The following is a 23,132-nucleotide window of genomic DNA, read 5'->3' on the forward strand; positions in this document are numbered from 1 at the left end:
CCCCCCCCCCCACACACACACACACTTCCTGTAACTCTGTGCTTTATTCACATAACTACGGGCATCGCTTCCCAATCTTCCCGTTGCAGAGTTCCAGCAGCATGGTCGCATGTTTGAGAGAGAAGCCAGCAGAACTCTTCTACACAACATATGTCCGGGTAGGTCAGAGCATGGAGGTTCTACCTCCATGGTCATAGCTCGGGTGATACAGACATTATATTGGTGTACAAATACACGTACACTGGACCTGTACACGTGTTGCTGACTTAAGCTTGATTGGTTTTTGGGATTTAGTATTTTCATTGACCCAGCTAGTCCCAACTTCTCGTTCAGGAATTCAGGAATTTTATGGAATTCATACGAATTTTACGGATTTCATACGATCCATTACTCGGAAACTTACGACCCTTACTAATTTGATGACCTGCGCCTGGATCACCGTATTAGTAAGGATCGCATGTTTCCTTATAATGAATCGTATGTATTTCTTAAAATTCGTATGTTTCCTTATAATGAATCGGATGTATTTCGTAAAATTCGTATGGATTCCTTAAAATTTCCTATGGATTTCCTAAGAAAGAAAGAGAGAGAGAAAGAGAGAGAGAGAGAGAGAAAGAAAGAAAAAGAAAAGAAAGAAAAAGAAAGAAAGAAAGAAAAAGAAAGAAAGAAAGAACAAAAGAACGAAAGAAAGAAAAAGAAAGAAAGAAAGAAAAAGAAAGAAAGAAAAAGAAAGAAAGAAAGAAAAAGAAAGAAAGAAAGAAAGAAAGAAAGAAAGAAAGAAAGAAAGAAAGAAAGAAAGAAAGAAAGAAAGAAAGAAAGAAAGAAAGAAAGAAAGAAAGAAAGAAAGAAAGAGGGCATAAAGGTTTTCGTACACAGTTCTTACCGATGTCTCTATGTTTCCCGGACCTGTTGAAGGGCCCGCCGATGATCTCTGTCTGGGCGCCACACCTGGACGGACCCGGAGGAGTGATCCCCGAGGCACCGGCAAGACTGCTGCGGGAGGGCCGCTTCTACAGGGTACCGCTAATGGCGGGGACAGTTCCCAGGGAGGACTTCTACGGTAGGTTAAATTATAAACTGCTGGACATACCAACCACTGAGTATCTGATACCAGCCAAGAAAAGAACAGAAACAGTCATGCCTTCAAATAGCAGAGTTATCAACCAAGAATAGAGGTGTTCAAAAACTCATATCCTAGAACTATGGTAGAGTGGAACTCGCTGTGACCAAGTACAGTTGGGGCATTATCATTAGAAAGCTTTAAACGAGTCCTGCAATTAAATGTGCGAAGATTGGGTGTAAGAAGTCATTCGGTGTGATATAGCTAGCTGCCGCCGTGCCGCGTGCCTGCGAAGCTGGTGTGTTGCGCCGAAAGGCGGTTATATCGGCTTTACAGATAGAGTGCAGATACAGCTAGAGTGCCCTGAGAGATCTGCTTGTAGACTATTATTCATGGCCATGTGCGTTTCAGTGAACCATAGCTAAAACACACAATAGCCTCTGTTTTCATAAGCAAACCTTTCTTCTTTTATTAGACCCCCAAAGTGTCAGCAAACTCTTCACCTACTGAAATGCATAAAAGATACCAACATATCTGTATCAGTATCAGTACAGCCGGTATAACCGCCCTTCGGCGTAACACACCAGCTTCGCAGGCACGCGGCGCGGCGGCAGCTAGCTATATCACACAGAACGACTTGTTACACTCAATCTTTGCACATTTGATTGCAGGAGTCGTTTAAAACTTTCTAGTGATGATGCCCCAACTGTGCTTGGTGGCAACAAGTTCCAGTCTACAATAGTTCCGGGGAAATACGAGTTTGTTGAATACCTCAATTCTTGGTTGATAACTCTGATATTTGAAGGCACGACGGTTTCTTGTACGTGTTCTTTTCTGGGCTGGTATCAGATACTTAGTAGTTGGTACGTCCACCAGTTTATTAGTCATTTTGTACATCATGTACAGTCTGGACATTCTACGTCTGTCAGCATAGCAGGTGAGGCACCGATGGCGGAACGTAAATATATTTTTTTTACCTTCCTCAGATGCTCCAAACGGAATCGGTCGTGAAGAATTCATGGCCAGGCTCCGGGCACATTGTCAGCGTTACCATGGTAACGCAGACGCCATGTTTAACGCCCTGCTGCAGGAATACACCGACTGGACCCGCCCGGAACAACGTGACGTCATCTGGGATCTCGACCTGGAGGTAACCAATCAACGTTGGTCAACAGAATAAAGCACGTCTTTTATATCTAAAGCCTCGGTCACAACCCGCCGTACGTGCTTTTTGTCCGTACGTTTTTTTGGGAGGCTACGTCTGCTACGTTTTTTCTGAAAACGTAGGGAAGGAGTGGCGTCGACGCACGTCACTCGCACGGTTGCGCAAGGTGTAAGAGTGTGGCCTGCACGCCACGTCTGGCCGTGAGCGGTTGCGTGCATCGTACGTTGCGCAAGTGGTAAGTGAGTTGTACGTGCTTACAACGTACGATCTCTGTGCGATTGCAACTTTACCGTAAGGAGGCCGTACTCACACGTGCGTCTTTCGTACGGTACGTACGGGGCACGCGCGTCGCCCGTACTCGCACGCACGAGTGGTGAATCCGTAGACCGCACGCAGAAAAAGTTTTACATGCCCTTAAAGTTCTACGGCGTGTCTGCGTGCTCCCAAATCCGTAGGATTCCGTACGGAGGTGGTACTCACCACGCACGGATGCCCTGCGCATGCGTTTGCCCACGTTTTTGCACTTAGACAGCACGCAGAAGCACGTACGGCGGGTTGTGACCGTAGCTTAACACGCTACACTCACAGTGGAGATTCATAAGGGGTGCTATAGGCTTTCTTATCGAAATAGCTAAATACTAGTAGGTGAAATGTTGTGTTCATGTGTTCTCCCGGCAGAGACAGGCTAACTACGGGTACCACTCCCCCACTGACGCGCTAGTCGCCGGACACTCCGCCACGGGAGCCGGGACGTACCTGTACTACTTCACACACCGGTCTGACAACGATCCACACCCGGTCAGGTTCGGTGGGTCACGCAAACCATTTTTTATTGACAATGCATGTTCGGAAGGAAATCGACTTCAGATTCAGATTTTACTGAATATCGACTGGCATGTCATTAAGTGCATGAAATATGTCGAGTATCTACAACTTGCGCCCAGTTATTACAAATAGATAGCATAAAATCTTACATATATGTGTATCATTAGCGATCACATCAAAGAATACTAGAGTTCCACGATCTCATACCTTCGCCAAATGATGTTAATCTTTATGACTGACAAAGTTAAGATTATTCCTCCTGATTATGCAAATAGGATCCTTATTTGCAAAATTTTAGAAGAAAATTATGTCTTTAGTCCGTGATGGTGTGTGTAATTTATGATTTCATCTCTCTCAGGTGCCATCCACACAGTGGACCTGCCGTTTCTGTTCGGTCCCCGCGGTATAGAGCCCTACAGGCCCCCGGTCTACACCGATGTGGACAACATTGTCCGGGATAACATGCTCACACTGTGGACTAACTTCGCCAGGGACGGGTGAGTTAGAACATTTTCTTGTAGGCACGCCTCAAAAACCGTGCCGATTTCTGAGGAAACTTTTAATGTAAGAATCTCTGACAGGCAGGAAAATATTTATCTCTGAATGTCTAGTCATTTGATATGGCTGAAGTTGTCGTTCCCTTACGTTTTTTTTAGTTCAACGTACACACAATACAATAAATAGTGGTGACGCACTCAAGCGATATGGCTTATATTCACGTCACCACTAGACATAAAATAAAAATTACAACACAACACAACACAAAACAATGTCAAATGGGTAACGCCCAGGAAACAAGAACAGAGTTAAGCTGTTATTATATCGTAATTTAGTATAGCAGTAAGAATCAGTTACTAGTATTAAGTCGCTTGGTTTCAGAAAGGCATAGCTGTGTAGTAGTGAGTATTTGAGAGTTAACTTCAGATGAAAGTAAAGGTGATCCATTGAGTAACAGATATCGATACACAGTAGCACCATCGTTTCTCTTTTTGGTCATAACACTGTAACCGTAAGTATTTAACTTTTATCTTTATTATTATAAGTCACGTTACAATTATTTCTGTCAAAAGGAATCCCACACCGTCTGCCGTTGCCGGAGTGACCTGGGAACAGTACCAGACGACATCGCGTCCATATTTGGAAATAAACTCCTCCCTCGTTCCCAAGAACTTCCTGTTCGCCAGGCGCAATGCATTCTGGAACGAATATGTCCCGACACTGCTGAACGCATCGAAGTGCGAAGAACCACCAGCAAGTCGAGCAAGCATCCTCCTTCTTTTTGGGGGAACAACGTTTTTCGAGGCTGCGTTGTGTCTTGTTGTATTGTTTCTGTGTGACATTTTAAGATAGGCTGGATTGGTATCAGACTAGTAACAAATAACCTGCCCTCTTGGCACTTAAATGCCATTTTTATTGTAGTATTTTCAATACAGAAAAGCTCAGATAGGAAAGCAGCTTTTGTTAGGTTCTTGCTGTGAACAAAACATAAAAATCAAGTTTTTCACCAAACGCTAACGGACCATCAGCAAAGGTTCTTTACAGTTACAAATGTCTTCTAACAACGCAGATGAACTTTAAAGCTAAGAATGTCATATTGGTAAGCCATCATCGCTAAACATAAAGGAATAATCACAATGTTTACAAACACATGAAAGACAGCCTGCCTAAAATTGCCGAGCTAACGCAGGTATTGACAACTGCCCCCCTCCCCCTTCTGTGCAGTCGTGCGTCATAGGTCTAGACGTCGTGATCGGACACTCCAACAATATGGTCCTCCCTCCTACACAAAACGCTTGCAGACAAAACGCACACACACAAAGCACTCACTGACAAGGAGTATTATTGAGGCCACAGCAAGTAATTTTTATGGATGACATCAGCGCGCGCATTAATTTTCGCCTGATTTTGGAAAAAAAAACAAGAAATTTTGTTGCCTTCTGACAGTGGTCACCATGCCGAAAATAGGCCAAGATGTCTGTTGCCATGCCGGAAGGTGGATGACAGATAACTATAAAGAGAGGAGACAAGACAAGGCTCTGATTTTATGTTTTGTTTCTTACTTTGATGCAGTGATATGTGGTGTTGGCTGTGTATATGTGATGTTCCCATTGAATCAAAACCATTTGTACAATGATTGAGTCAAAATTTCAAAATGTAAGAACCTTGTTTTTTTCGGCCCGCCTTGTTTTTTTTCGCCCGCTCGCATTAGATTTGGAGTCTGTGGAGGATGTCATCCGTAAAATTTACTTGCTGTGGCCTAAGTTTCATGTCTTTGGCATACCGGCCATGTCCAGGGTGCTGAACAACATTTCCGGTGCTCTGCTATTTCGTTCATTCTGTTCTCACGTCCACTCGCGTGTATTACACCACATCTTTTGTACAGCCAGACTGAAAGATATCATCATATAATATTCAGTATTCAATATCTATGACGATTTGCTTGTGTGTTATAATGTTCAGTAATTAGTTTCAGTCATAGTCATAAGTAATTAATCGCATTTAGGGGAAAGCACTGATAAATCTTTTACTGTTTTACTATTTTTAGGCTTTTGTTTTCCCCTGCATATTCTCTTTAATATTTCATTTAAAGCTAAATGATTTGACATTTTGTGCAAGTAAACAATAATAATAATAATTAATAATGATAATTATAAACTATCGTTTTTATTTTCACTTTGGTGAGAACTTGGTTTAGTGCTGTTGTTTGATACTAGTACGTCCGAACAGACAGAAACTATTTTGAACGTTAACCAGTCTGTCTAGCGCAGATGCTGTGTAAAACAAGTACATGTCAAAAACAGACACTACGCGTACTGATCCCTGCTGCGTGTCAGAGTTACCCGCCTTCTCAGAATTAAAGCCGCTTCAAAGAAGATCAAATATGTCCCTGCCCATTGTCGTCTGATTTGATCCAAATATATCCTCATTAGCGGACGACTTGTTGAAGCTGTTGATCCGAGTAAAAACTGACAATCCCTGCTGACCAAACCTGAGTCATATTTGTCGTGCCACTAAAGGTGGTTTTTAAATACTACCCCTGCAAAAAGATATTCGACATCACGCACATACGTGCCCTATAGCTTTGGATACTTATTAACCTGATTTAACACGTACACGCGGATTTTCGGGGAGGACAAATCCAGCTTGATGGCGGCTGACGCGGTGGAAGTGGCGAGTGCGGAAGAAAATATCGACGTGCCCGCAGAGGAGTCCAGATGTGTGTTTTACCGTTACGTCTGTGGCGACATGAGGCCGCTGAAACTGTGGCTGGAGGGAAAGCCTGTTCCCGTACGGTTCCTGGACTGGTGCATGAGGGGCACCACTCAGCCTCTGTTCCTGAGGTAGGTTCGTGCTGGAGTTGTTTGCTACTGCCTATAATAAGTCCTGACGGCAAAATTGGACGGGAATACGGATCGTAGAATTCGGCAAAAGAGGGAGTAAAATTGGCCAGGGGAGTCCGGTCGCGGGGAGGTAGTTTCTTTCCCTCCGGCGCGGCCAGTCAAACCCCAAGGCGGCCAAACTCCCCTGGCAAATATTCTCCTATATATTCTTCTGGTAGAAGCTAGGTTTGTCTCAAATTTTTACTTTTTTTCTTTCCCCCTCTTCAGTCACCCTCTCGGAGGCGTGCTGGTCATCATCGGGCTGATGGTGGACAGTCCGTGGATGGGACTGTGCGGACTGACCGGTCTGTTCTTCGCCACCCTCACAGCGGTCATCTTTTCTCAGGTATATCGCTGATTGAGAATCAACTTACAGCGTGGTCACAATACTCTTAGGATCGAGCAGGCTGTTACAAACGTTAACCGCCGATGCTAATTTCCGTCTCGTAAAGGGTAGTCGACTTTTAAAAAGGTCGATGCCATATCGCAGAACGGCTAACTTTAGGCCATGTTGATTTGATTATATGGATGACATCCTCTGGGAACCCCAAAACTGATGCGCGCGTGCGAATAAAAAAAAAAGTTTTGCAAAAAAAAGTTGCTTTCACTATGAAATCTACGTGGTCATGAAGGTTGAACAAATGGCACAGTATATGTTATGGCGAATAATCTACTCTTCGAATTCATTTCTTTACATTTTTGTCTTTTTTCCTTTGATTTTGGCATTCTACGACATTGGTATCGTTTCTAAATGTTTTCCTTAGCAACTGTTTTGCACGATTTACAGTATGGTTGAAAACTTTTTTTTTTTGGAAATAGCCAAAAATTCATGCGCGCGCGGATGTCATCCATATAATCAAATCAACATGGCCTTAGGTGTGTCATCATCACGGTCCATCCACACCGTGATGTTTCGTGACATAGAGGGTTAGTGTATAGGTTAAGGTCTTATATTTTAGAGCTACGCTTTTTGACCCTTGTTCGAATCCGAGCTTGTACTTTTCCGGTTTTACTCGGTTTTTGGGCCTCAAAAAAGTTATGATACGCTCGGATATGGCATCGACCAGTCAGCGATATGGCATCGAAAGGCGACGACCGTTCTGAAATGCGACGACCGTTTACGAGATTGAAATTTGCACCGCCGACAAGTATACATTGTATCTAAGACGGTCTTTTCCGTAACGAAACGGCTTAATTTTATACCACACGTACATGACTATCCCAACAAGATCCCTTCAGTTTGTGATCGTAAGACGATTGTGACTGATCAATTCTAGAACTGTTTTACTGAGTCCGCCACTGAGCCGTCACAAAAAAAAGATGATCATGTCTTGTGTTTTACTTTACTTTAGGATAAAGGCTGTGTGGAGAGCGGGGGTAGCGGGTTTAACGGGCTGCTGACCGGGCTCCTTCTGGCCGCCCTGTCCCGGGACCCGGACTGGCACGGACTGACGGTTCTTCCCGTTATCGTCATGGCAATCATGAGGTAACAGAAGCTGTTTCAAACTGCATAGATCAACTGCATAGAACAAGGTGGTTTAAAACTACGGAAACCTCCTTGGATTTATTTCCTTTGCCAGCATTTATTACAACTGTCGGACACGGCGCACTTAAGTTTTTTTTCAACTTATATTTATGCCAGAGGAAAAACGCATAAACGGACAATAAACATACTCATTTTCGCCTGAGTTAAGTGAGGAGATTCGTGCTAAGTGCCTTCGCAAGGGCACAAGAACGGTGGCAAGGCAGGATTCGAACTCGGGACTTCTTGGTTCCGAGCGTTATATCGTTACGCCATGAGACCCCACCTCCTACTCCTTACATTGAGTAATGAATGAATGTTTTATTGCAAATTCATGCCCGAGGGCTAATTGCAGGAACAGAAGAAACATTTGGTATGAAAAACAGACGATTAGTACACATAGAACTACTGATAACTACTAAGAAACTACTAGTAAAAACCACTGGGTTTAACAAAACCGTGTCCTGTTTTAGTTGGAAAAAAGCTTCGCGTAATAGTAGACTTGTGTTATTTTATGGTAGACAATTGAAAGATAGAAAACCGTTAAGCTTCCTTTGGATTATTATTATTATTATGATCAGTTATGAGTTGAATTAATCATTATTGTTATTATTGTTATCATTATCATTATGATTATGATTATTATTGTTATCATTATGATCAGTTATTATTATTATGATCTGTTACGAGTTGAATTATTATTATTATTGTTATGATTATGATTATTATTATTGTTATTATCAGTTATTATTATGATCGGTTATGAGTTGAATTATTGTGTAAGGGGTGGTTCATTGCATTGTATGTATGTTGTTTTAAAAAAAGCTTCCTTTGGTCCTAACATAACCGTTCCTGTTCCTCAGCACGATTCTACACAGCGGTTTGTCAGGAGTGCTGGGGAAGGCGGAGCTACCGGCTCTCAACCTGGCCTTCAATCTGGCTGTCCTGGTCTACACAGCAGCGGCGGGGACTCAGGACAGCTCCCCGCGGCTGTACCAGGCAGAGGAACAGCAGCTGCTGCGTAACCAGACAGCTAACCAGTCAGCAGCAGACCCCATAGACTGGATCAGGGTTTGTCAGAAAAACCGTTATTATTTTTTTTATACTCCAACATTTCATGACAAGACATGGTGACAGCACTCTCAAATTATATCAACTTATTTTATACCGCCACCAAGTCAGAGGACGAATACAGGACAGGGCACTAAGTGAGGAAAGTCGTGTAAAGTGCCTTTCCCAAGGGCACATGATCGGTAGCATGACGACAGGACTCGAACCCGGGACCTCTCGAGCACTCTGCCGTTACGCCATACGACCCCACAACAACCGTTATTATTGTGTTTTCCTACAGACGAAATTTTACACGCCTGTCCCAGCTTCTTTCGTGTCTTATATTGCAAAACACATTCCTAGACTTAGCTACACTAACAAGACAAAAACATTCGTGCTATTCATTATCCACTGCCTTCAAAGAAGTCAAACCTCATAATAGCAAGCATAGTAGTACGAGTAGTAGTAGTAGTATTAGAAGTATAAGTTTTTCCCAGACAGTAGTTGTCTGTCTCCTATTATTGTATTGTACCGAATAGTATCTTTGACTGTAAAAGAAATTAGCCTTCGGGCATGATTGCCTTCGACAGAAGGCTATGAAATCGTTTTGGCACTGTTTGGCAGATTATGCATGAAAAAGTTTGAAGGCATGGTCCGAGGTTCACGATTTTTAGTAGGCAGGTTGTCTTAGTGACGGGCATTGTCAAGGCCAGAAATGGGCTTCGTGGGGGGTTCTTACGTGACTGGAGCTGACCTTTTGTGTTTGCGTTTTTTGTTGTACTCCAGATAACTCGGGAATCCTTAAATGGTTGTCTATGATTTTTAGTGGGCAAGTCGCCATTGAGAATATAAATGGAGGTCAAGTTCGGATATGGGCCTCGTGGGGTTTGCAAATAAAGTCTATTACAATTGTTGTACAGGTAGTGCAGGCAGTACCGATAGCCATCGGCCAGTGTTACGGGTGTGGACAGGCGGTGTCCGGGGGGCTCATCTCCGCTGGTGTCCTGGTGTCATCACCCGTCGTGTTCTATCACTGCGTCATAGGAGCTGTCATCGGTATTGGCACGGGTAGGTTTGGTTTTTTTTAGTCTCCACCTTTGCAGGCTGAATAAATAGTAGAAATCGGGGATATACATGTAACTGGAAAGGGTGCAGAATCAAGCTGCAAGATTCTGTATGAACAACTGTGAAAGAGGTGCTAGTGTCACGGAAATGAAAAGAAACCTACAGTGGGTGTCACTGGAAGACAGAAGAAAAATGTCCAGACTATGCATGATGTACAAAATGACTAATTAACTGGTGGACATCCCAATTACTAAGTACCTAATACCAGCCCAGAAGAGAACAAGAAATAGCCACGCCTTCAAGTTCCAGAGTTATCAACCAAGGACAGAGGTATTCAAGAATTCATATAGACAACATAGCCGGCCTGGTTGAATTACCCCCGTTTTTTGCTAGACCACCAAACCCCAAGTTCTATAAGCCTGTTACGGAGGCTTATTTAACCGTGTGATTTTTTTTAAATTTTATATATTCCGAAACATGCAATCACAAGACGTGGTGACGGGACACTCAAGTTTTTTTCAACTTATATTAATGCCGCCACCAACACAGGGACAGTACAATACTCATGAACACCTGAGCGAAGTGAGGAAAGTCGTGTAAAGTGCCTTTCCCAAGGGCACAAGATCGGTGGCATGTCAGGACTCGAACCCGTGTGATTTGTAATGTTGATGCCAACAACTGTGGTTGACACCGACCATATCTGTTTTCTCCTTAGCTCTCATCCTTGGAGTCCCCCTTCACTGGGTCTACTCAGGTGCATGCGCGTACAACTCTGTGTTAGGCACGGCAGCAGTAGGAGGAGTGTTCTACGTCCTGACTATCCGGAGCCATGTCCTCTCAATACTCTGTGGTAGGGTAGAATATATCAGGGGTGCCAGAGTATACAGTGCAATTTTACGGAATACAGGGCAATCGTATTAGTATATTTTACTAGTGAAATTACACTGTCTGTCTACTAGTAAAATTTCTTTATTTATTCCAACATGTAATCACCAGACGTGGTGACGACACACTCAAGTTATATTAATGCCGCCACCAACACAGGGGACAAATACATTGCAGGACAATACTCATTTACACCTGAGCTAAGTGAGGAAAGCCGTGTAAAGTGCCTTTCCCAGGGAACTAGTAAAATTGCACTGTATACTAGTACGATTGCACTGTATTCCGTAACATTGCACCGTATACTAGTAAAATCGCACTCTATTCCGTAAAATTGCACTGTATTCCGTAAAATTGCACTGTATACTCTGGCACCACTGTATTATATACACAACACTTTCTGTCACTGTTGTGTCATTGAACTACTAGTATCAAGTACAGTGTGACTCTACATTCGAGAGTCTACAACAGAGACGAAGGACGGTATAGACTTCCTGGCAATACCTCTTATCGGTCTACATGGGTATTATAAGCGCAAAAGGACGCGGTCCATATGGAGTCAAACTTCAAGGTCAGATAGCAAGGTCAAAGCTACAAATCTGCAACGGCTATCATATCAAAATATACTCCACAGACATCCTACTTTTCAAAAAGCATATTAATAATGAAGTTTATTGCAAATTCATGCTCGGGGGGCTAAAGCTAATTGCAGATTACAAACAGAAAAGGACAATGAAACGTAGTATAAAATAACTAAAATCTACATGATAAAAGGTAGTTGTCTAGAGCTATAGCTATGTCTAAAACTATGTCTAAGGGTTTGACTTCTCTTTTTTAGACCATTGGAAGACGTAATGTCCCACCTTTTCCAAAATTAGTGGGTTTTGGGAAGTTAAAAGAGGAATATTTTTTTCTTTGTCTGTAAGTTTAGTAAAATTGAGGTAAATTGTAGAAGTTTGAATAGTCAACTCATTTCGAGCGTTGCTATGAAAGGAACAATTTGAGATAAAAAAGTGTATTTCGTCTTCCACAGCCTTTGCATTACAATATTTACAAATTCTTTCGTAAACAGATAGCCTTCTATACCGACCTCTCTTTATCTCCGCTAACTCTAATTTTGCAAATGGCTGAGCGTAGTTCGAAGTCTGCAAGATTAAGATAGCGCTCTATGTTGTACATGGTTTTACATTTTGCATAAAATCTTAACTTACCACTATCAGTTGACATAGTATGAAAAAATGTTTGTATACTAGTATGCATATCTATTAATGAGAATTTGCCACCTCACTGTGGTACCGATATGTGAAATTTGGGGGTCTGGCCCATGGACTGCACAAAGGCATTCTATAGTATCATTAAATGACAATTGACAAACTGGCAGCAATTCCCTTGACGCCAATTATCATGGTTCTAATTTATAATCATAAAAATACAGAGACTCAACTGGTCTACAGGGCACGAAATATCGTCACGTGCTAGAACAGCTGAGAAGATCAAGATCCAGCGTTGTTATAAAAACAAACTAAAAACAAAACAAGCAAAGTTGATCAGTAACCTTTTTACTAGATCGATATATAGTCACCAGGACGTTAATATATATTATTGTTTGTATATAATGTTCTGACGTTAATCCAAAACACATGCATGCAACGGATTAATACAAACAATTATGAATAGTTTTTCTACAGATATTTCTCCATGCTTAGCATAGATTAGTATTGGTGTACATGTATTGCCCGGCCATTTTCTTGCATTCTGAAAGATCTGTTGGACTGTCAAGACGTTTTCTGGTCAACTTACGTCAAGACCATTTTCCTTGCAGAATTGTCTTCATCTTCTTCTAGTTTTCTTTCGTTGTGTTTCTTCTACGTTTTGTGTTTCTTCTCCGTGTAACAACGATAATTAAACGGCGGTGTGTTGTTTAGTCCACCGCCGCCAATCCTGTAGGGTTCGGTTCCACTTCTTCAACGTGAATTTTCCTCACCCTCCGCCGGCGAAGCGCTGCGCTGTTCCCCGTGGAAGAAGCGACTTCCCTCACCCTCTCCTTGGCCGTGTTGACCCGCTCCTCTAGCTTACTCCGTCCGTTCTGTATGGCTTGCGTCAACAGGTAGAAGATGACGGAAAAGTACGACAGTCCGATGTACAACCAGGACAGCCGTGCGATGACATACGCCGTGCTGTAGTCCACTCCTCTCCGCCTGTTCGCCATGTAGTCACCGAATCCGACAGTACTCAGGGTGACGAAGATGTAGTAAAAAGCCTCGGTGTACGTCCACTGTTCCTCGTGAACAAACACCACAGCAGGGACCATGACAAACAGGAGGTTCCCCAGTGTAAGGTAGACACCCACCGTGGCTCTCTTGATGTGTTTCGGGCTCCAGTGAGCAGGAGCTCGCGCCGTGACGAAATCTGCTGTTCGCTGGACACCCTCCTTCATGACTTCTCCCAGGATGGCAAAGATGACAACTGTTAAAGGGATGCCGAAAAGCCCGTAGAAGATACAGAACAGCCTGCCGCCTTCTGTAGCGGGGGAGAAACGCCCGTACCCGATGGTAGTCAGGACGGTCATGCAGAAGTGGTTGGTCTTGGGGAAAATCCACTCCTCTGGGGTGCTGTTCTTCTTCGTACTGTGCGGGTCGATGCCGGTTTTCGTGGCCAATTCGGCCATGCTGGTGACATTTCGGATGAGGTTGTTGAGTTCTCTCGCGGTTAAAAGTATCCTCGGGACATCCGCGATGTGTAACGTCTCTCTGCGGTTGGACAACTCTTCAAACTTTTCCTGAAGCCTGTTGGTGACGTTAGCAAAGTGCGCAGCCACATCTACTGTGGCGTTGTTCGTGTCGTCCACACAGTGATGATCCATGTAGGGGCACATGATAGATAGTACCGATTCGTGTGTCGAAAACACAAAATCCCTTCTCTTAGCCTCCTCCTCTCGTTCGAGTGCGTCAAAGATAGCTGCCCCGAACATGTGATAAGCTAGGAAGACGAACGTAAGGAGCGACGTCACTATTTTCCCCATGTTCTCCGCTAGTCTGAAGGCGGCTTCGTGTTCCTAAGAGTTCAGGTTTGACTCACGATGACCAGGTTTACAGCCATTGCGACATTTTACACAACATCAAATGACGAGAGGGTCCTAGCCGTAAAATTCCACAGTGAAGGTTCCTGGTCAACTTACGTCAATGCCATTTTCCTTGTCTTCATCTTCTTGTAGTTTTCTTTCCTTGGGTTTCTTCTACGTTTGATGTTTCTCCGCTAGTCTGAAGACGGCTTCGGGTTCCTAAGAGTTCAGGTTTGACTCACGATGTGGTTTTTAGAAGATCGCGACCGTGTTTACAGCCATTGCGACATTTTACACAACGCCAAATGACGTGAGGGACCTAGCTGTAAAATTCCACAGTGAAGGTTCCTGGTCAACTTGCGTCAATGCCAGGCCATTTTTCTTGTCTTCATCACCTTGTAGTTTTCTTTCGATGTTTCTCCGCTAGTCTGAAGACTGCCTCGAGTTCCTCAGAGTTCAGGTTTGACGCACGATGTAGTTTTTAGACCGCGTTTACAGCCATTGCGACATTTTACACAACACCAAATGACGAGAGGGTCCTTGCTGTAAAATTCCACAGTGACAGACAAAAGGAAATATCCAAATTGCACCTGTTACGCACCTGTGTCGACAGAATAGTTTTCAATAGCATATCCTGCTATCTTAGTGCATGAACATCATATATGATAAGCCTTTTGACGAGACACTGAGCATACGAAGTTGGATGGGTCCGAATTTCTATTTTTCCACTGCGTAGCTGTGTCCTAGGTATGACGTGGTTATCGCCCACTGGTCCTTGAGAAAATATCTCATCAAACAACAAGGCTGTAAAATTGCATCTGCTATTGTTGGACGGATCATCGCATATTAGGGGTCGTTCGGAAATTCGCCAACCAAAAATCCTGTCGCTTGGTATGTCACAAAATTGTCTGGGTGATTTTTAAAAAAAATTGTAGCTTAAACAAGGTAGAAGATGAAGTCGACTTTGTCGTAGATTGTACTTTATATAGTAATGATAGAAATAATCTATTTTTAAATATATTACAAGAACGTTTCCATACTTCCAATCCTTGACTAATATTGAAAAAAATCATCTTTAAGATGCGCTTTCACCATCCTGTATTAAACAAACTGATTTTAAATCATATTTTTAACATCACAAAGAAACGGGAAGAAGCCGAACCTCTGTATTAGAGTAGTTTTAGAGCTGATGTAGTTAGATTAGTATCAGTTGTACTGTTTGTATTAAAACATGTATATCCCTTAATCTGTTCACCTGTACTTAGCCCGATAGGGCATGAATGTACAATAAAGGTTATCAATAAACTAAAATGAATTCGAAAGATATGTTTACGTATGTGCCTCCATGTGCTATGACGTATACGTACATAAAAGTTTACAGTTTGTTTCAGTCCAAAAAAAATGAGATCGTTTAGAAAGGAATTTTTAACTTTTGAGACTTCTCATTGCAGGATCTTGTGCAATGGTGGATACATAATGTTCTATGAAAGGACAGTCGAGTGTTTTACATTAACAACACATTAATAATTCATAAAATGAGCGCTGAAAAATTAGCCTGTCATAGATTACACTAAAACTGGCACACCTATTGTTACCTGGTAACAACAGGTGGTCGTAAACTGGTGTGTTACGCCGAAGGGTGGTTATACCTAGCCTCCTTCGCAGTCTTGTTGGGTGTGGGCGTTATTTTTGTGAGCGACGCGAGTAATATGCCGCCGCGAGGGACGATTTGCTGCCGAGGAAGTTTTTGCCGCGGAGAGAAGGGTTTACTTGTTGGAGCGCGAAACCTTCTCACAAAAATAACGCCCACGCCCAACAAGACTGCGAAGGAGGCTACATGTTTGTAGTACAAAACAGATTCTTGTTTCTTAGTGATGTTAAAAATATAATTTGAAATGGGTTTGTTTAATACAGGATTACCAAAGCGCATAAGAAAGAGGCATTGTTTTAATCGTAGTAAGGTATTGGAAGTATGGAAACGTACTTGTAATATATCTAAAAAGATCATTTCTATCATTACTATAGAGTATATATAAACTACAATCAACGACAAAGTGGACTTCATCTTCTACTTTGTTTGAGCTACAAAAATTAATAACCAACATGTCTGAACGCGTTGTCGGTTTTTTCATGTAATTACGTTTCCCTCCTAACGTCGTACAAAACGAGCAAAAAGACGCAATAATTTAAAACAACCGCGCCACAAGAAAACACGACACTGACCTTCACATTACAATTAATGTACACTGGGGTCAACTGAGTTCATCTCTATTGACAGCGATGTTATTTATGTACGTCACCATTGTGTGTGATATAAAGACCTTTTTATTACCACTTTGTCACTCAGGTGTTTTCTGTGCACTTCTCTGGGCAGGCATGGTGGACGTATTTGCTATGGTACGTATATGTATATGTTCTATGTTTATTTAGGCCACACCAATTTAATATGTTGGTTCACGGATTCGCCCGCTTCATTTTTTTTATTTGCAAAAAGAAAAAAGCAATTCAGCCTTTAAGTCAACTCTAGAATGCTCATATTTGGCCCCAACAGCTGAAGGAAGCCCCTTCTCTCCAGAGTTGTTACTGTAACAGTTTTCCATGTATCAATACAGTGGTTTGATTAAAAGTTTGAAATTCATTGTTTGAATTACAAATCAGCCAGGTATGTTGACTTCATGGCTCCTGTCATAGCATTTGGGGCTATCATAGATGTCTAGGTCAATATCAGAAATGGCCCACTTTTTCATCTATGTAAAACAAATAAAATGCATTGCAGCGATAGCAAAAAAATAGCTTGTAAAATGAATTTTAAAGTTAACGTTGGTTACGGAATATTTCCGAATTGCAACAATTAAAGGAGGTAATGTTTCTTTAAACCTGTGCGGTCGCAAACGTTAGCGTGTTCGGCTCAGGACCAAGAGGTCCCGGGTTCGAATCCTATCCATGTCACTGATCTTGCCCTTAGGAAATTCACTTTACACGACTTTCCTCACTTCACTTAGGTGTAAATGAGTGCCTTGCTTCGGTTAGGGACGTCCTCGGATGGGACGTTAAATGGAAGCCCCGCACCACACTTATCAAAAAGAGTAGTGGTCCATCCCGGTGTGAGTGGTTCAAACCTTACAGTCCGATCTTGCGCAGCTTGTACGTACAAAACTGGTAGCCTGGAGTCCAGCCTTGTTAGCTTTGGTCCGCTCCCCGCCAACAGCGGATCTTGGGGAGCGGTCTAAAGCTACCAAGCCTGGACTCCAGGCTACAAAACTGATGTGTTACGCCTAAAAAAAGGCGTTTTTTTTTGTTCTATGCGAAACAAAAAAACTGAGGTGATTTTTCCGTTCTTACCCAGCTGCAGCTGCCGGTCCTGGCCTTCCCCTTCTGTTTGGGAACTCTGATGTTCCTGGGAGTCACCTCAGATAGCAGGTTTGTGTACTTCTGGATTGTTCCTGCCCGGTACGGAAGTACTGTTTTGGGTGGCTCAGTCGTGGGCTTGTGTCTTTGTATCTGGTTACATAGTTGGTGTTGGGAGGTGATTTTGACAGATGATTGATAAACCAATTATTGATTCATGGCCTTAATATATATGTTATGTTTATTTCATTTTTACATGCACAGGGCGCTACAGAAGGTTCCGCTGTCACATGTGACCTATCCCGAGGAACACCGCCGGCGCTTCAAAAGAAACGCGCTCGTGCCCGCCAACCCTAACTGAGAGTGCGACAACCTCGGTCACAAATCCTAACAAGACTGAAAACATACATTGCCATGGCGACGGTGGTTGCTGTTAGGGTTATTGTTTGCATGGCACTGCCATGATTTTGAAGAAGCCTTAGTACCCTCCCCTCCCCTAAGTGTATAGTGAACAAGCCCTAGGGTCACAGAAAGTACAAGTAGGGCATCCGCAGACAGATTTCCGAAGGGTTTCCAGGAATGTGGGTAGTCAACAATCACGGGGAGACATTCCTGTGGACATTCCATGTCTGTGGACAAAATTCCTGTACAATTCCTAGAATGCTTGCGAACTGCACACAATACTGTACCATTAGGCTCCTCCCTGAGACGTCGCCAAGAACTAAAAAGATACAAGAACGGCCAAACAGGGGATGCCAGCAGTTCTTTTATTGCTAATTACATAATTAAAAGACACACTTAAAGGAATGTGCTACATCTTGTTCTTACTTACACAAATTTTGACTAGATTTTAATCACAATACACTGATGTTCATCTGTAAGATATTAGGATCTGACACTGAAGAGCAAAGTAAGAAGGAAACAAATGTTTCAGTGCTCACACAGCAATGAATTTCCTTCTTTCACTGTGCTATATATCAACGTTGGTTAATCCACAGGATACATTGCTTGATCATATTTAGATACAACAATTATGGCACTTTTGAACTTTTATGCTATGTACTTTTTTTAGTAACAGCAGTAGTGTTCAATGTACAGTCCAATTTGTCAAACCATTTATGTATGCAATGCTAATGCAAGTTTGTTACAATGAAATTATCAGAATGTAGATAAACAACAGGATAGTGCAAGTACTAAAAGCTAGGATGTGTTTTTCTAAGCAATCTCTCTTTCTTGATGACATGCAATACTCTTTTGTTGTTGGGTAAGGCCACACCGATTTAATTTCTTGGTTAACGGATTTTTCTAGAAAAATAATGGAGCGGGCGGGCGAAAAAAAAAAACAGGCCTAGGCATCCTATTATGGCCCAAAATGGTACGATAGGAGCCCTTTCACACCAGGCTGGTTCAAAATTTAAACAATCATGAAGTTTGAACTTTTAATGACACCATTGCATTGAAAGATAGAATAACTGTAACAACTAGGAAGAAAAAGACTGTTTTCAACTGTTCAGGGCAAAATATGAGCATTTTATTTTTATTTGCAAATCAGAAAAAAATGAAGCGGGCGAATCCGTTAACCAAGAAATTAAATTGGTGTGGCCTAAAGGTAAATTTGCAAGTATACGGTGCCTAACATCAAACTTACAGGCAAAGACAAATATTGTTCTGTATTTTTTACACTTCACAGTGTTTAACCACTTTAATCCTTGGTACAAAATCACGCTTAAGTCATGAGAAAAAAATCAACAAGATCTCAGCTTTCTTTTCATTGTATGGATAGCAAACATGTTTTGAATAAAAATTCCAGACCTATCTGTATACTATATAACTATGTCTTGAAACTCAGCTTCAAGTCTGAAGGTAAAGACTAATCCATTATGAACCTACTTGTTTTTCTAGTTCTCTTATTTCCTTTAGAATGTCTGATTTTCTCTCTATCTTATCTAGCTGTGTTTTATCTGGCTTAGCTATTTCTCCTGATTCTATCTTTGCCTGCAACTCTTCAATCTGTCGTAACTTCTTTTTCAGGTTCTTCAACTTCTTGGCTGGTTCTGCGGTGCTGTCTTGTGATTGGCCATTGTTTATCTTGGCTTGCTGTGATTGGTTGGATAGATTAACCTGTTCTACCCCCTGGGTGATTGGACCGACCCCTCCATCTGACTGCTGTTGTTTTTTCTTCTCTTTTCTCTTGGCGTTTTTCTTGGCAGCTTTTGACATGCCAGCATATTTGTCTTCCTCAGAAGTTGGCTTCTCTTGTTCCTCAGGGTCTGGGTGGAAACCTGGCGGGAGTGTTGGCTTGCTCTTCATCCACTGAGTTCCTTTACTCTCATAACTAAAGATACAAAATCAGTGTTAGAAATACCCATCTGCAGTCTGCATTTTGCAGAGACATTTTCAATATTGCAGAACAAAAATTAAGCAACCTGCAATTTTGCAGACTGAAAAAAAATCAGGCTAGGGCTTCAATTGTGTTTTTGTGTTTACTAAAGTATACAAGCATATACAAGCAGGTATTTTTGAAATTGCATGTAAAATGTCTGCCAACATGCAATTTTGCATATGCCATGGGTTTAGATCCAGACTTTCAAGTGTGTACTCAAAGAGAGTATTTCCAAATTGCAGGAGCATCTTTAATTTTGTGCCAACGATGCCCCATTTTCCAATGGGAAATGTTCACTGAGAAGTCCCTTCCATATTTCGTATATGCCATGGGTTTAAGTCCGGACTTACAAGTCTAAACCTGAACCTAAACCTGAATTATATCCGGACTTGAACGTGGGTTTAGGTACACAGCACTAATCATCATCATCATTATTTATCATTCAACTTACACTGGTACTTCCTCCTGTGGTACGTAACCTTGCTTGACCCTGCGTGCCTTACGCCAGGTGCCATCAGGCCGCTGGCTGGCAGGGATAAATTTCTCACCTGTAGGGTACAACATCAGGTGCTCATGTTACAGATGCATGTGACAGCTGCTTTACATTAACACTATGGATGATTGAGTTGAAGAGAGCAAGGTTTGATGTCATCTTTTGTAATTTCCTAGCATTCTAGTGATTAAAAAAAAAATCAACGAAACATGGAGTATTGTATTATGTGAAAGACACGACATGCGTCCGCATCCATGTTACTTTGCTGTCCCGTCATTTTGGAAGATATTCTGTTGTGTCGCTGAATGCAAACTTATTCCCATGCATTGAATAAATAAAAGACAACCATTTAAGGATCATATTCATGTTATTCCATATTTGCAATCACGACATTTAATTTTTCATGGTACACCTCAAAGTGCGCCTTTGTCACCGAACGTAAACTGGTTACCTTGCATTACTACATGTACAGTGTAGTAGCAAAATTTTGGCAGATACGTATGTTAGTAACCATCTCTAATAAATGTTATATCACATTTAATTCCTCTGTCCATACTAGTAGACGACATGAGATGACATTACTAGTATAAAAATTCTGTGTCAGCTTTTTTTTTTCAAATCATGGCACGTTTGATTATCCGACCTTCATTTTATTTAGTACACTACCTGGAGGTTTATTTTAACGTATTACCCTGACATAGATTTGTACTAGAAAAAAATATTAGCGGGTGCTAATATAGACAGGTTTGCATTGTAATGGTATGTGGTGGTCTGAGTTGCTGTGTTGGGAGGGTATGTGTGCAAAGCAGGTGGAAAGGGTATGTTTTTGGATTCGCGTGTGCATAATTGGCTTTTTCTGCAGGGGTATATTGTGCCTTGTTTACTTACGAAAGTCTCTGTACTTTTGTCGTGTCAATAAAGTTTCTATAAAGATATTTTCATGGATCCAAGGATATTATATCCTTGACGGATTTAACAATGACAATTGGTCCCTGTCATTCTTCGCGCTTCGAAATGTAGCTGGGTAGGAAATTTGCGTCCCCGATCTGTGTTATCAGATCGAGTGTTTTCATTCTGCGCGGTCGTTCTTAGGCAATTTCGACGCGTCGTTGGCTTTTTTGGGAGTGATGTAACGGCGTTTGGAGTTCCAACATGCTGACGAAAGCTACTCTGCACTGCAGGTACGTTTTTAATCAGGAAAACAGGAGGTTTTTCACTGAATTTGTCTGATTTTCGTGGCCGGTTACGAAGCCGACCCGGAAGTAAGAGAGTGTCGTAGATTTACCCATGGATTTTATCTTTTTTCTTTGAACGTGTGTGATGGAATCCAATCGTTTGTACCAGTTTGGCCCAAGAGTGTGAGGGCTAGGTCAGACCAGAGGGGAGAGAGAGGGAGGTCCTGTTGGTGTCTGTCTTAGAATAGGAAGTTGATTATTTATAAAGAGAAGTTCGGACTCTGTGACTCGGCTCATTCTGTGACACGTGGTGCAAGAAGTGGGATCAAAATCTACCGAAGGTAAAACCACCAGTAAGTGGAGACCCTGCCTGCAACGCTGGAAAACCTGACGGGAGGAGACCTGACACTCGAAGACCCTGACACTGAAGCATCAGAGCTATAGAAGAGCAGACCCGGAAGGACACTCTGAACTTGTGCTGTGTTACCACGGGAAGAGAAGTAAGGGAAGAGTCAACCGTGAGTTGGATGGACTATTTATATGGATTTTTTAAGTGGGTGTCATTCCAGAGAAGTTAAATTGTGTAAACAAGGGACCGGGAGTGTATGCAGTCTTAAGTGAAACCACATGTGCCCAACGTTATCTGTGTGCATCCATTGTATGGGACTCGGCAGTCACATTCCAGACAGACCTCGGCAGGCCAGACGGGCCGATTCAAGTCAGTAAACTGAAGCACGGCAGTGCCAAAACAAGTCAGTAACCGTTGCTGAAAGGAAAAGAAATGGAGGGATATATCGAAGCAGGGGAAAAGATGGGGCTAGAAGGAGAAGCACTTATTAGACATTTTTAATCTGTGACATCGATGCGGTGTCCATAGTTTCTACACAAAAGAACCATATCGGGCTATATTTGGACCTTTTAAAAATGAAAAAGTGGGATGGTATTTGAATTTAATCTTTTTAGGAAAATACAATACGTTTTATTCATCAAATAAATATTTGTGGAGGTTGAGATCTTGTGCCGTTGTTGTGTATTTGTTCGTAAAAGTTAGGCCATAGTTTGGACCGTTACATGAATTACAATATAAGGTTATGTTTGAAGCTCTTCACAAGACTATTGGGTTACTTTGGCAAAAAATGTTTTCTAATTTCCTTTTTTTTGTTTTTTTTAGTATATTGTATTTTGAACATGGCTTAAAATCATAGTTTTCTTCAAATCTAAAATTTACTTACTTCTAAAGAAAACCAAGTGATAACCTGAAAAACTCTAAAGTTTGCAAATATACATTTTATAGCACTCTAGAGATCACCACAAATTCTTAAAAATTATAGACCTAAAAAAATTGAGGAAATTTACAGACCTGCCAAAATTTTGAAATTTGATAATCATAAAATTTCAGGAAATTTAGGAACTACGTTTGTTCCCCCCAAATTTAGCGATTTCCAAATATTTTAATATTTTGCGATGTTGGAAGACTTCTTGAAGTGTTGGGATGACCAAAAATTGGTGGAATTTATGAACCTCCCATCGTAGCTAAAAATTTCGGACCACCAAAATGAGAAAAATTTAGAATTCTTCAAAAATTCTAATATTTTTCGATCTAGCTACACCTCCTGAAATGTTGGGATCATTAAAAACTGGTGAAATTTACGAATCTCAAGAAATTGCTAAACTTTTCTGACCACCAAAAATGGTACAAATGTTGGGTTCTACAGAAAAAGGG

At 41.8% G+C, this 23,132-nt stretch overlaps 3 protein-coding genes across 3 annotated transcripts in view; 2 read left to right on the forward strand and 1 right to left on the reverse strand.

The window, feature by feature from the left end:
• LOC109461792 (acetylcholinesterase-like) overlaps positions 1–4,930 on the forward strand; it is an 8,524-nt gene extending 3,594 nt beyond the window's left edge. The window contains exons 5-10 of the mRNA XM_019758194.1: positions 90–158; positions 916–1,060; positions 2,047–2,210; positions 2,904–3,033; positions 3,409–3,547; positions 4,121–4,930. Coding sequence (XP_019613753.1) covers positions 90–158; positions 916–1,060; positions 2,047–2,210; positions 2,904–3,033; positions 3,409–3,547; positions 4,121–4,400 — 927 coding nt within the window. The 3' untranslated portion in view covers positions 4,401–4,930. The remainder of the gene's footprint in view (positions 1–89; positions 159–915; positions 1,061–2,046; positions 2,211–2,903; positions 3,034–3,408; positions 3,548–4,120) is intronic.
• Positions 4,931–6,197: 1,267 nt separating this feature from the next.
• On the forward strand, positions 6,198–16,792 carry LOC109461749 (urea transporter 2-like). The gene is made up of 8 exons (XM_019758140.1): positions 6,198–6,391; positions 6,659–6,776; positions 7,783–7,916; positions 8,816–9,027; positions 9,927–10,070; positions 10,783–10,917; positions 16,358–16,407; positions 16,787–16,792. The coding sequence occupies exons 1-8, from the start codon at positions 6,198–6,200 to the stop codon at positions 16,790–16,792; spliced, it is 993 nt and encodes a 330-aa protein (XP_019613699.1).
• Positions 16,793–18,111: 1,319 nt separating this feature from the next.
• The window catches only part of LOC109461791 (partner of Y14 and mago-like), a 15,884-nt gene continuing 10,863 nt past the window's right edge, over positions 18,112–23,132 (reverse strand). The window contains exons 2-3 of the mRNA XM_019758193.1: positions 20,193–20,289; positions 18,112–19,693 (exon numbers count right to left, since the gene is read on the reverse strand). Coding sequence (XP_019613752.1) covers positions 19,237–19,693; positions 20,193–20,289 — 554 coding nt within the window. The 3' untranslated portion in view covers positions 18,112–19,236. The remainder of the gene's footprint in view (positions 19,694–20,192; positions 20,290–23,132) is intronic.

The sequence above is a fragment of the Branchiostoma belcheri genome, unplaced genomic scaffold (assembly GCF_001625305.1).
Source record: "Branchiostoma belcheri isolate BF01 breed outbred unplaced genomic scaffold, Haploidv18h27 scaffold96, whole genome shotgun sequence".
Lineage (NCBI taxonomy): Eukaryota > Metazoa > Chordata > Leptocardii > Amphioxiformes > Branchiostomatidae > Branchiostoma > Branchiostoma belcheri.

Coding starts and splice junctions, on each gene's coding strand:
- LOC109461749 (XM_019758140.1), top strand. CDS start 6,198: ATGGCGGCTGACGCGGTGGAAGTGGCGAGTGCGGAAGAAAATATCGAC. Junction 7,917..8,815: donor ATCGTCATGGCAATCATGAG/GTAACAGAAGCT, acceptor CCTGTTCCTCAG/CACGATTCTACACAGCGGTT. Junction 10,071..10,782: donor TGTCATCGGTATTGGCACGG/GTAGGTTTGGTT, acceptor TTTTCTCCTTAG/CTCTCATCCTTGGAGTCCCC.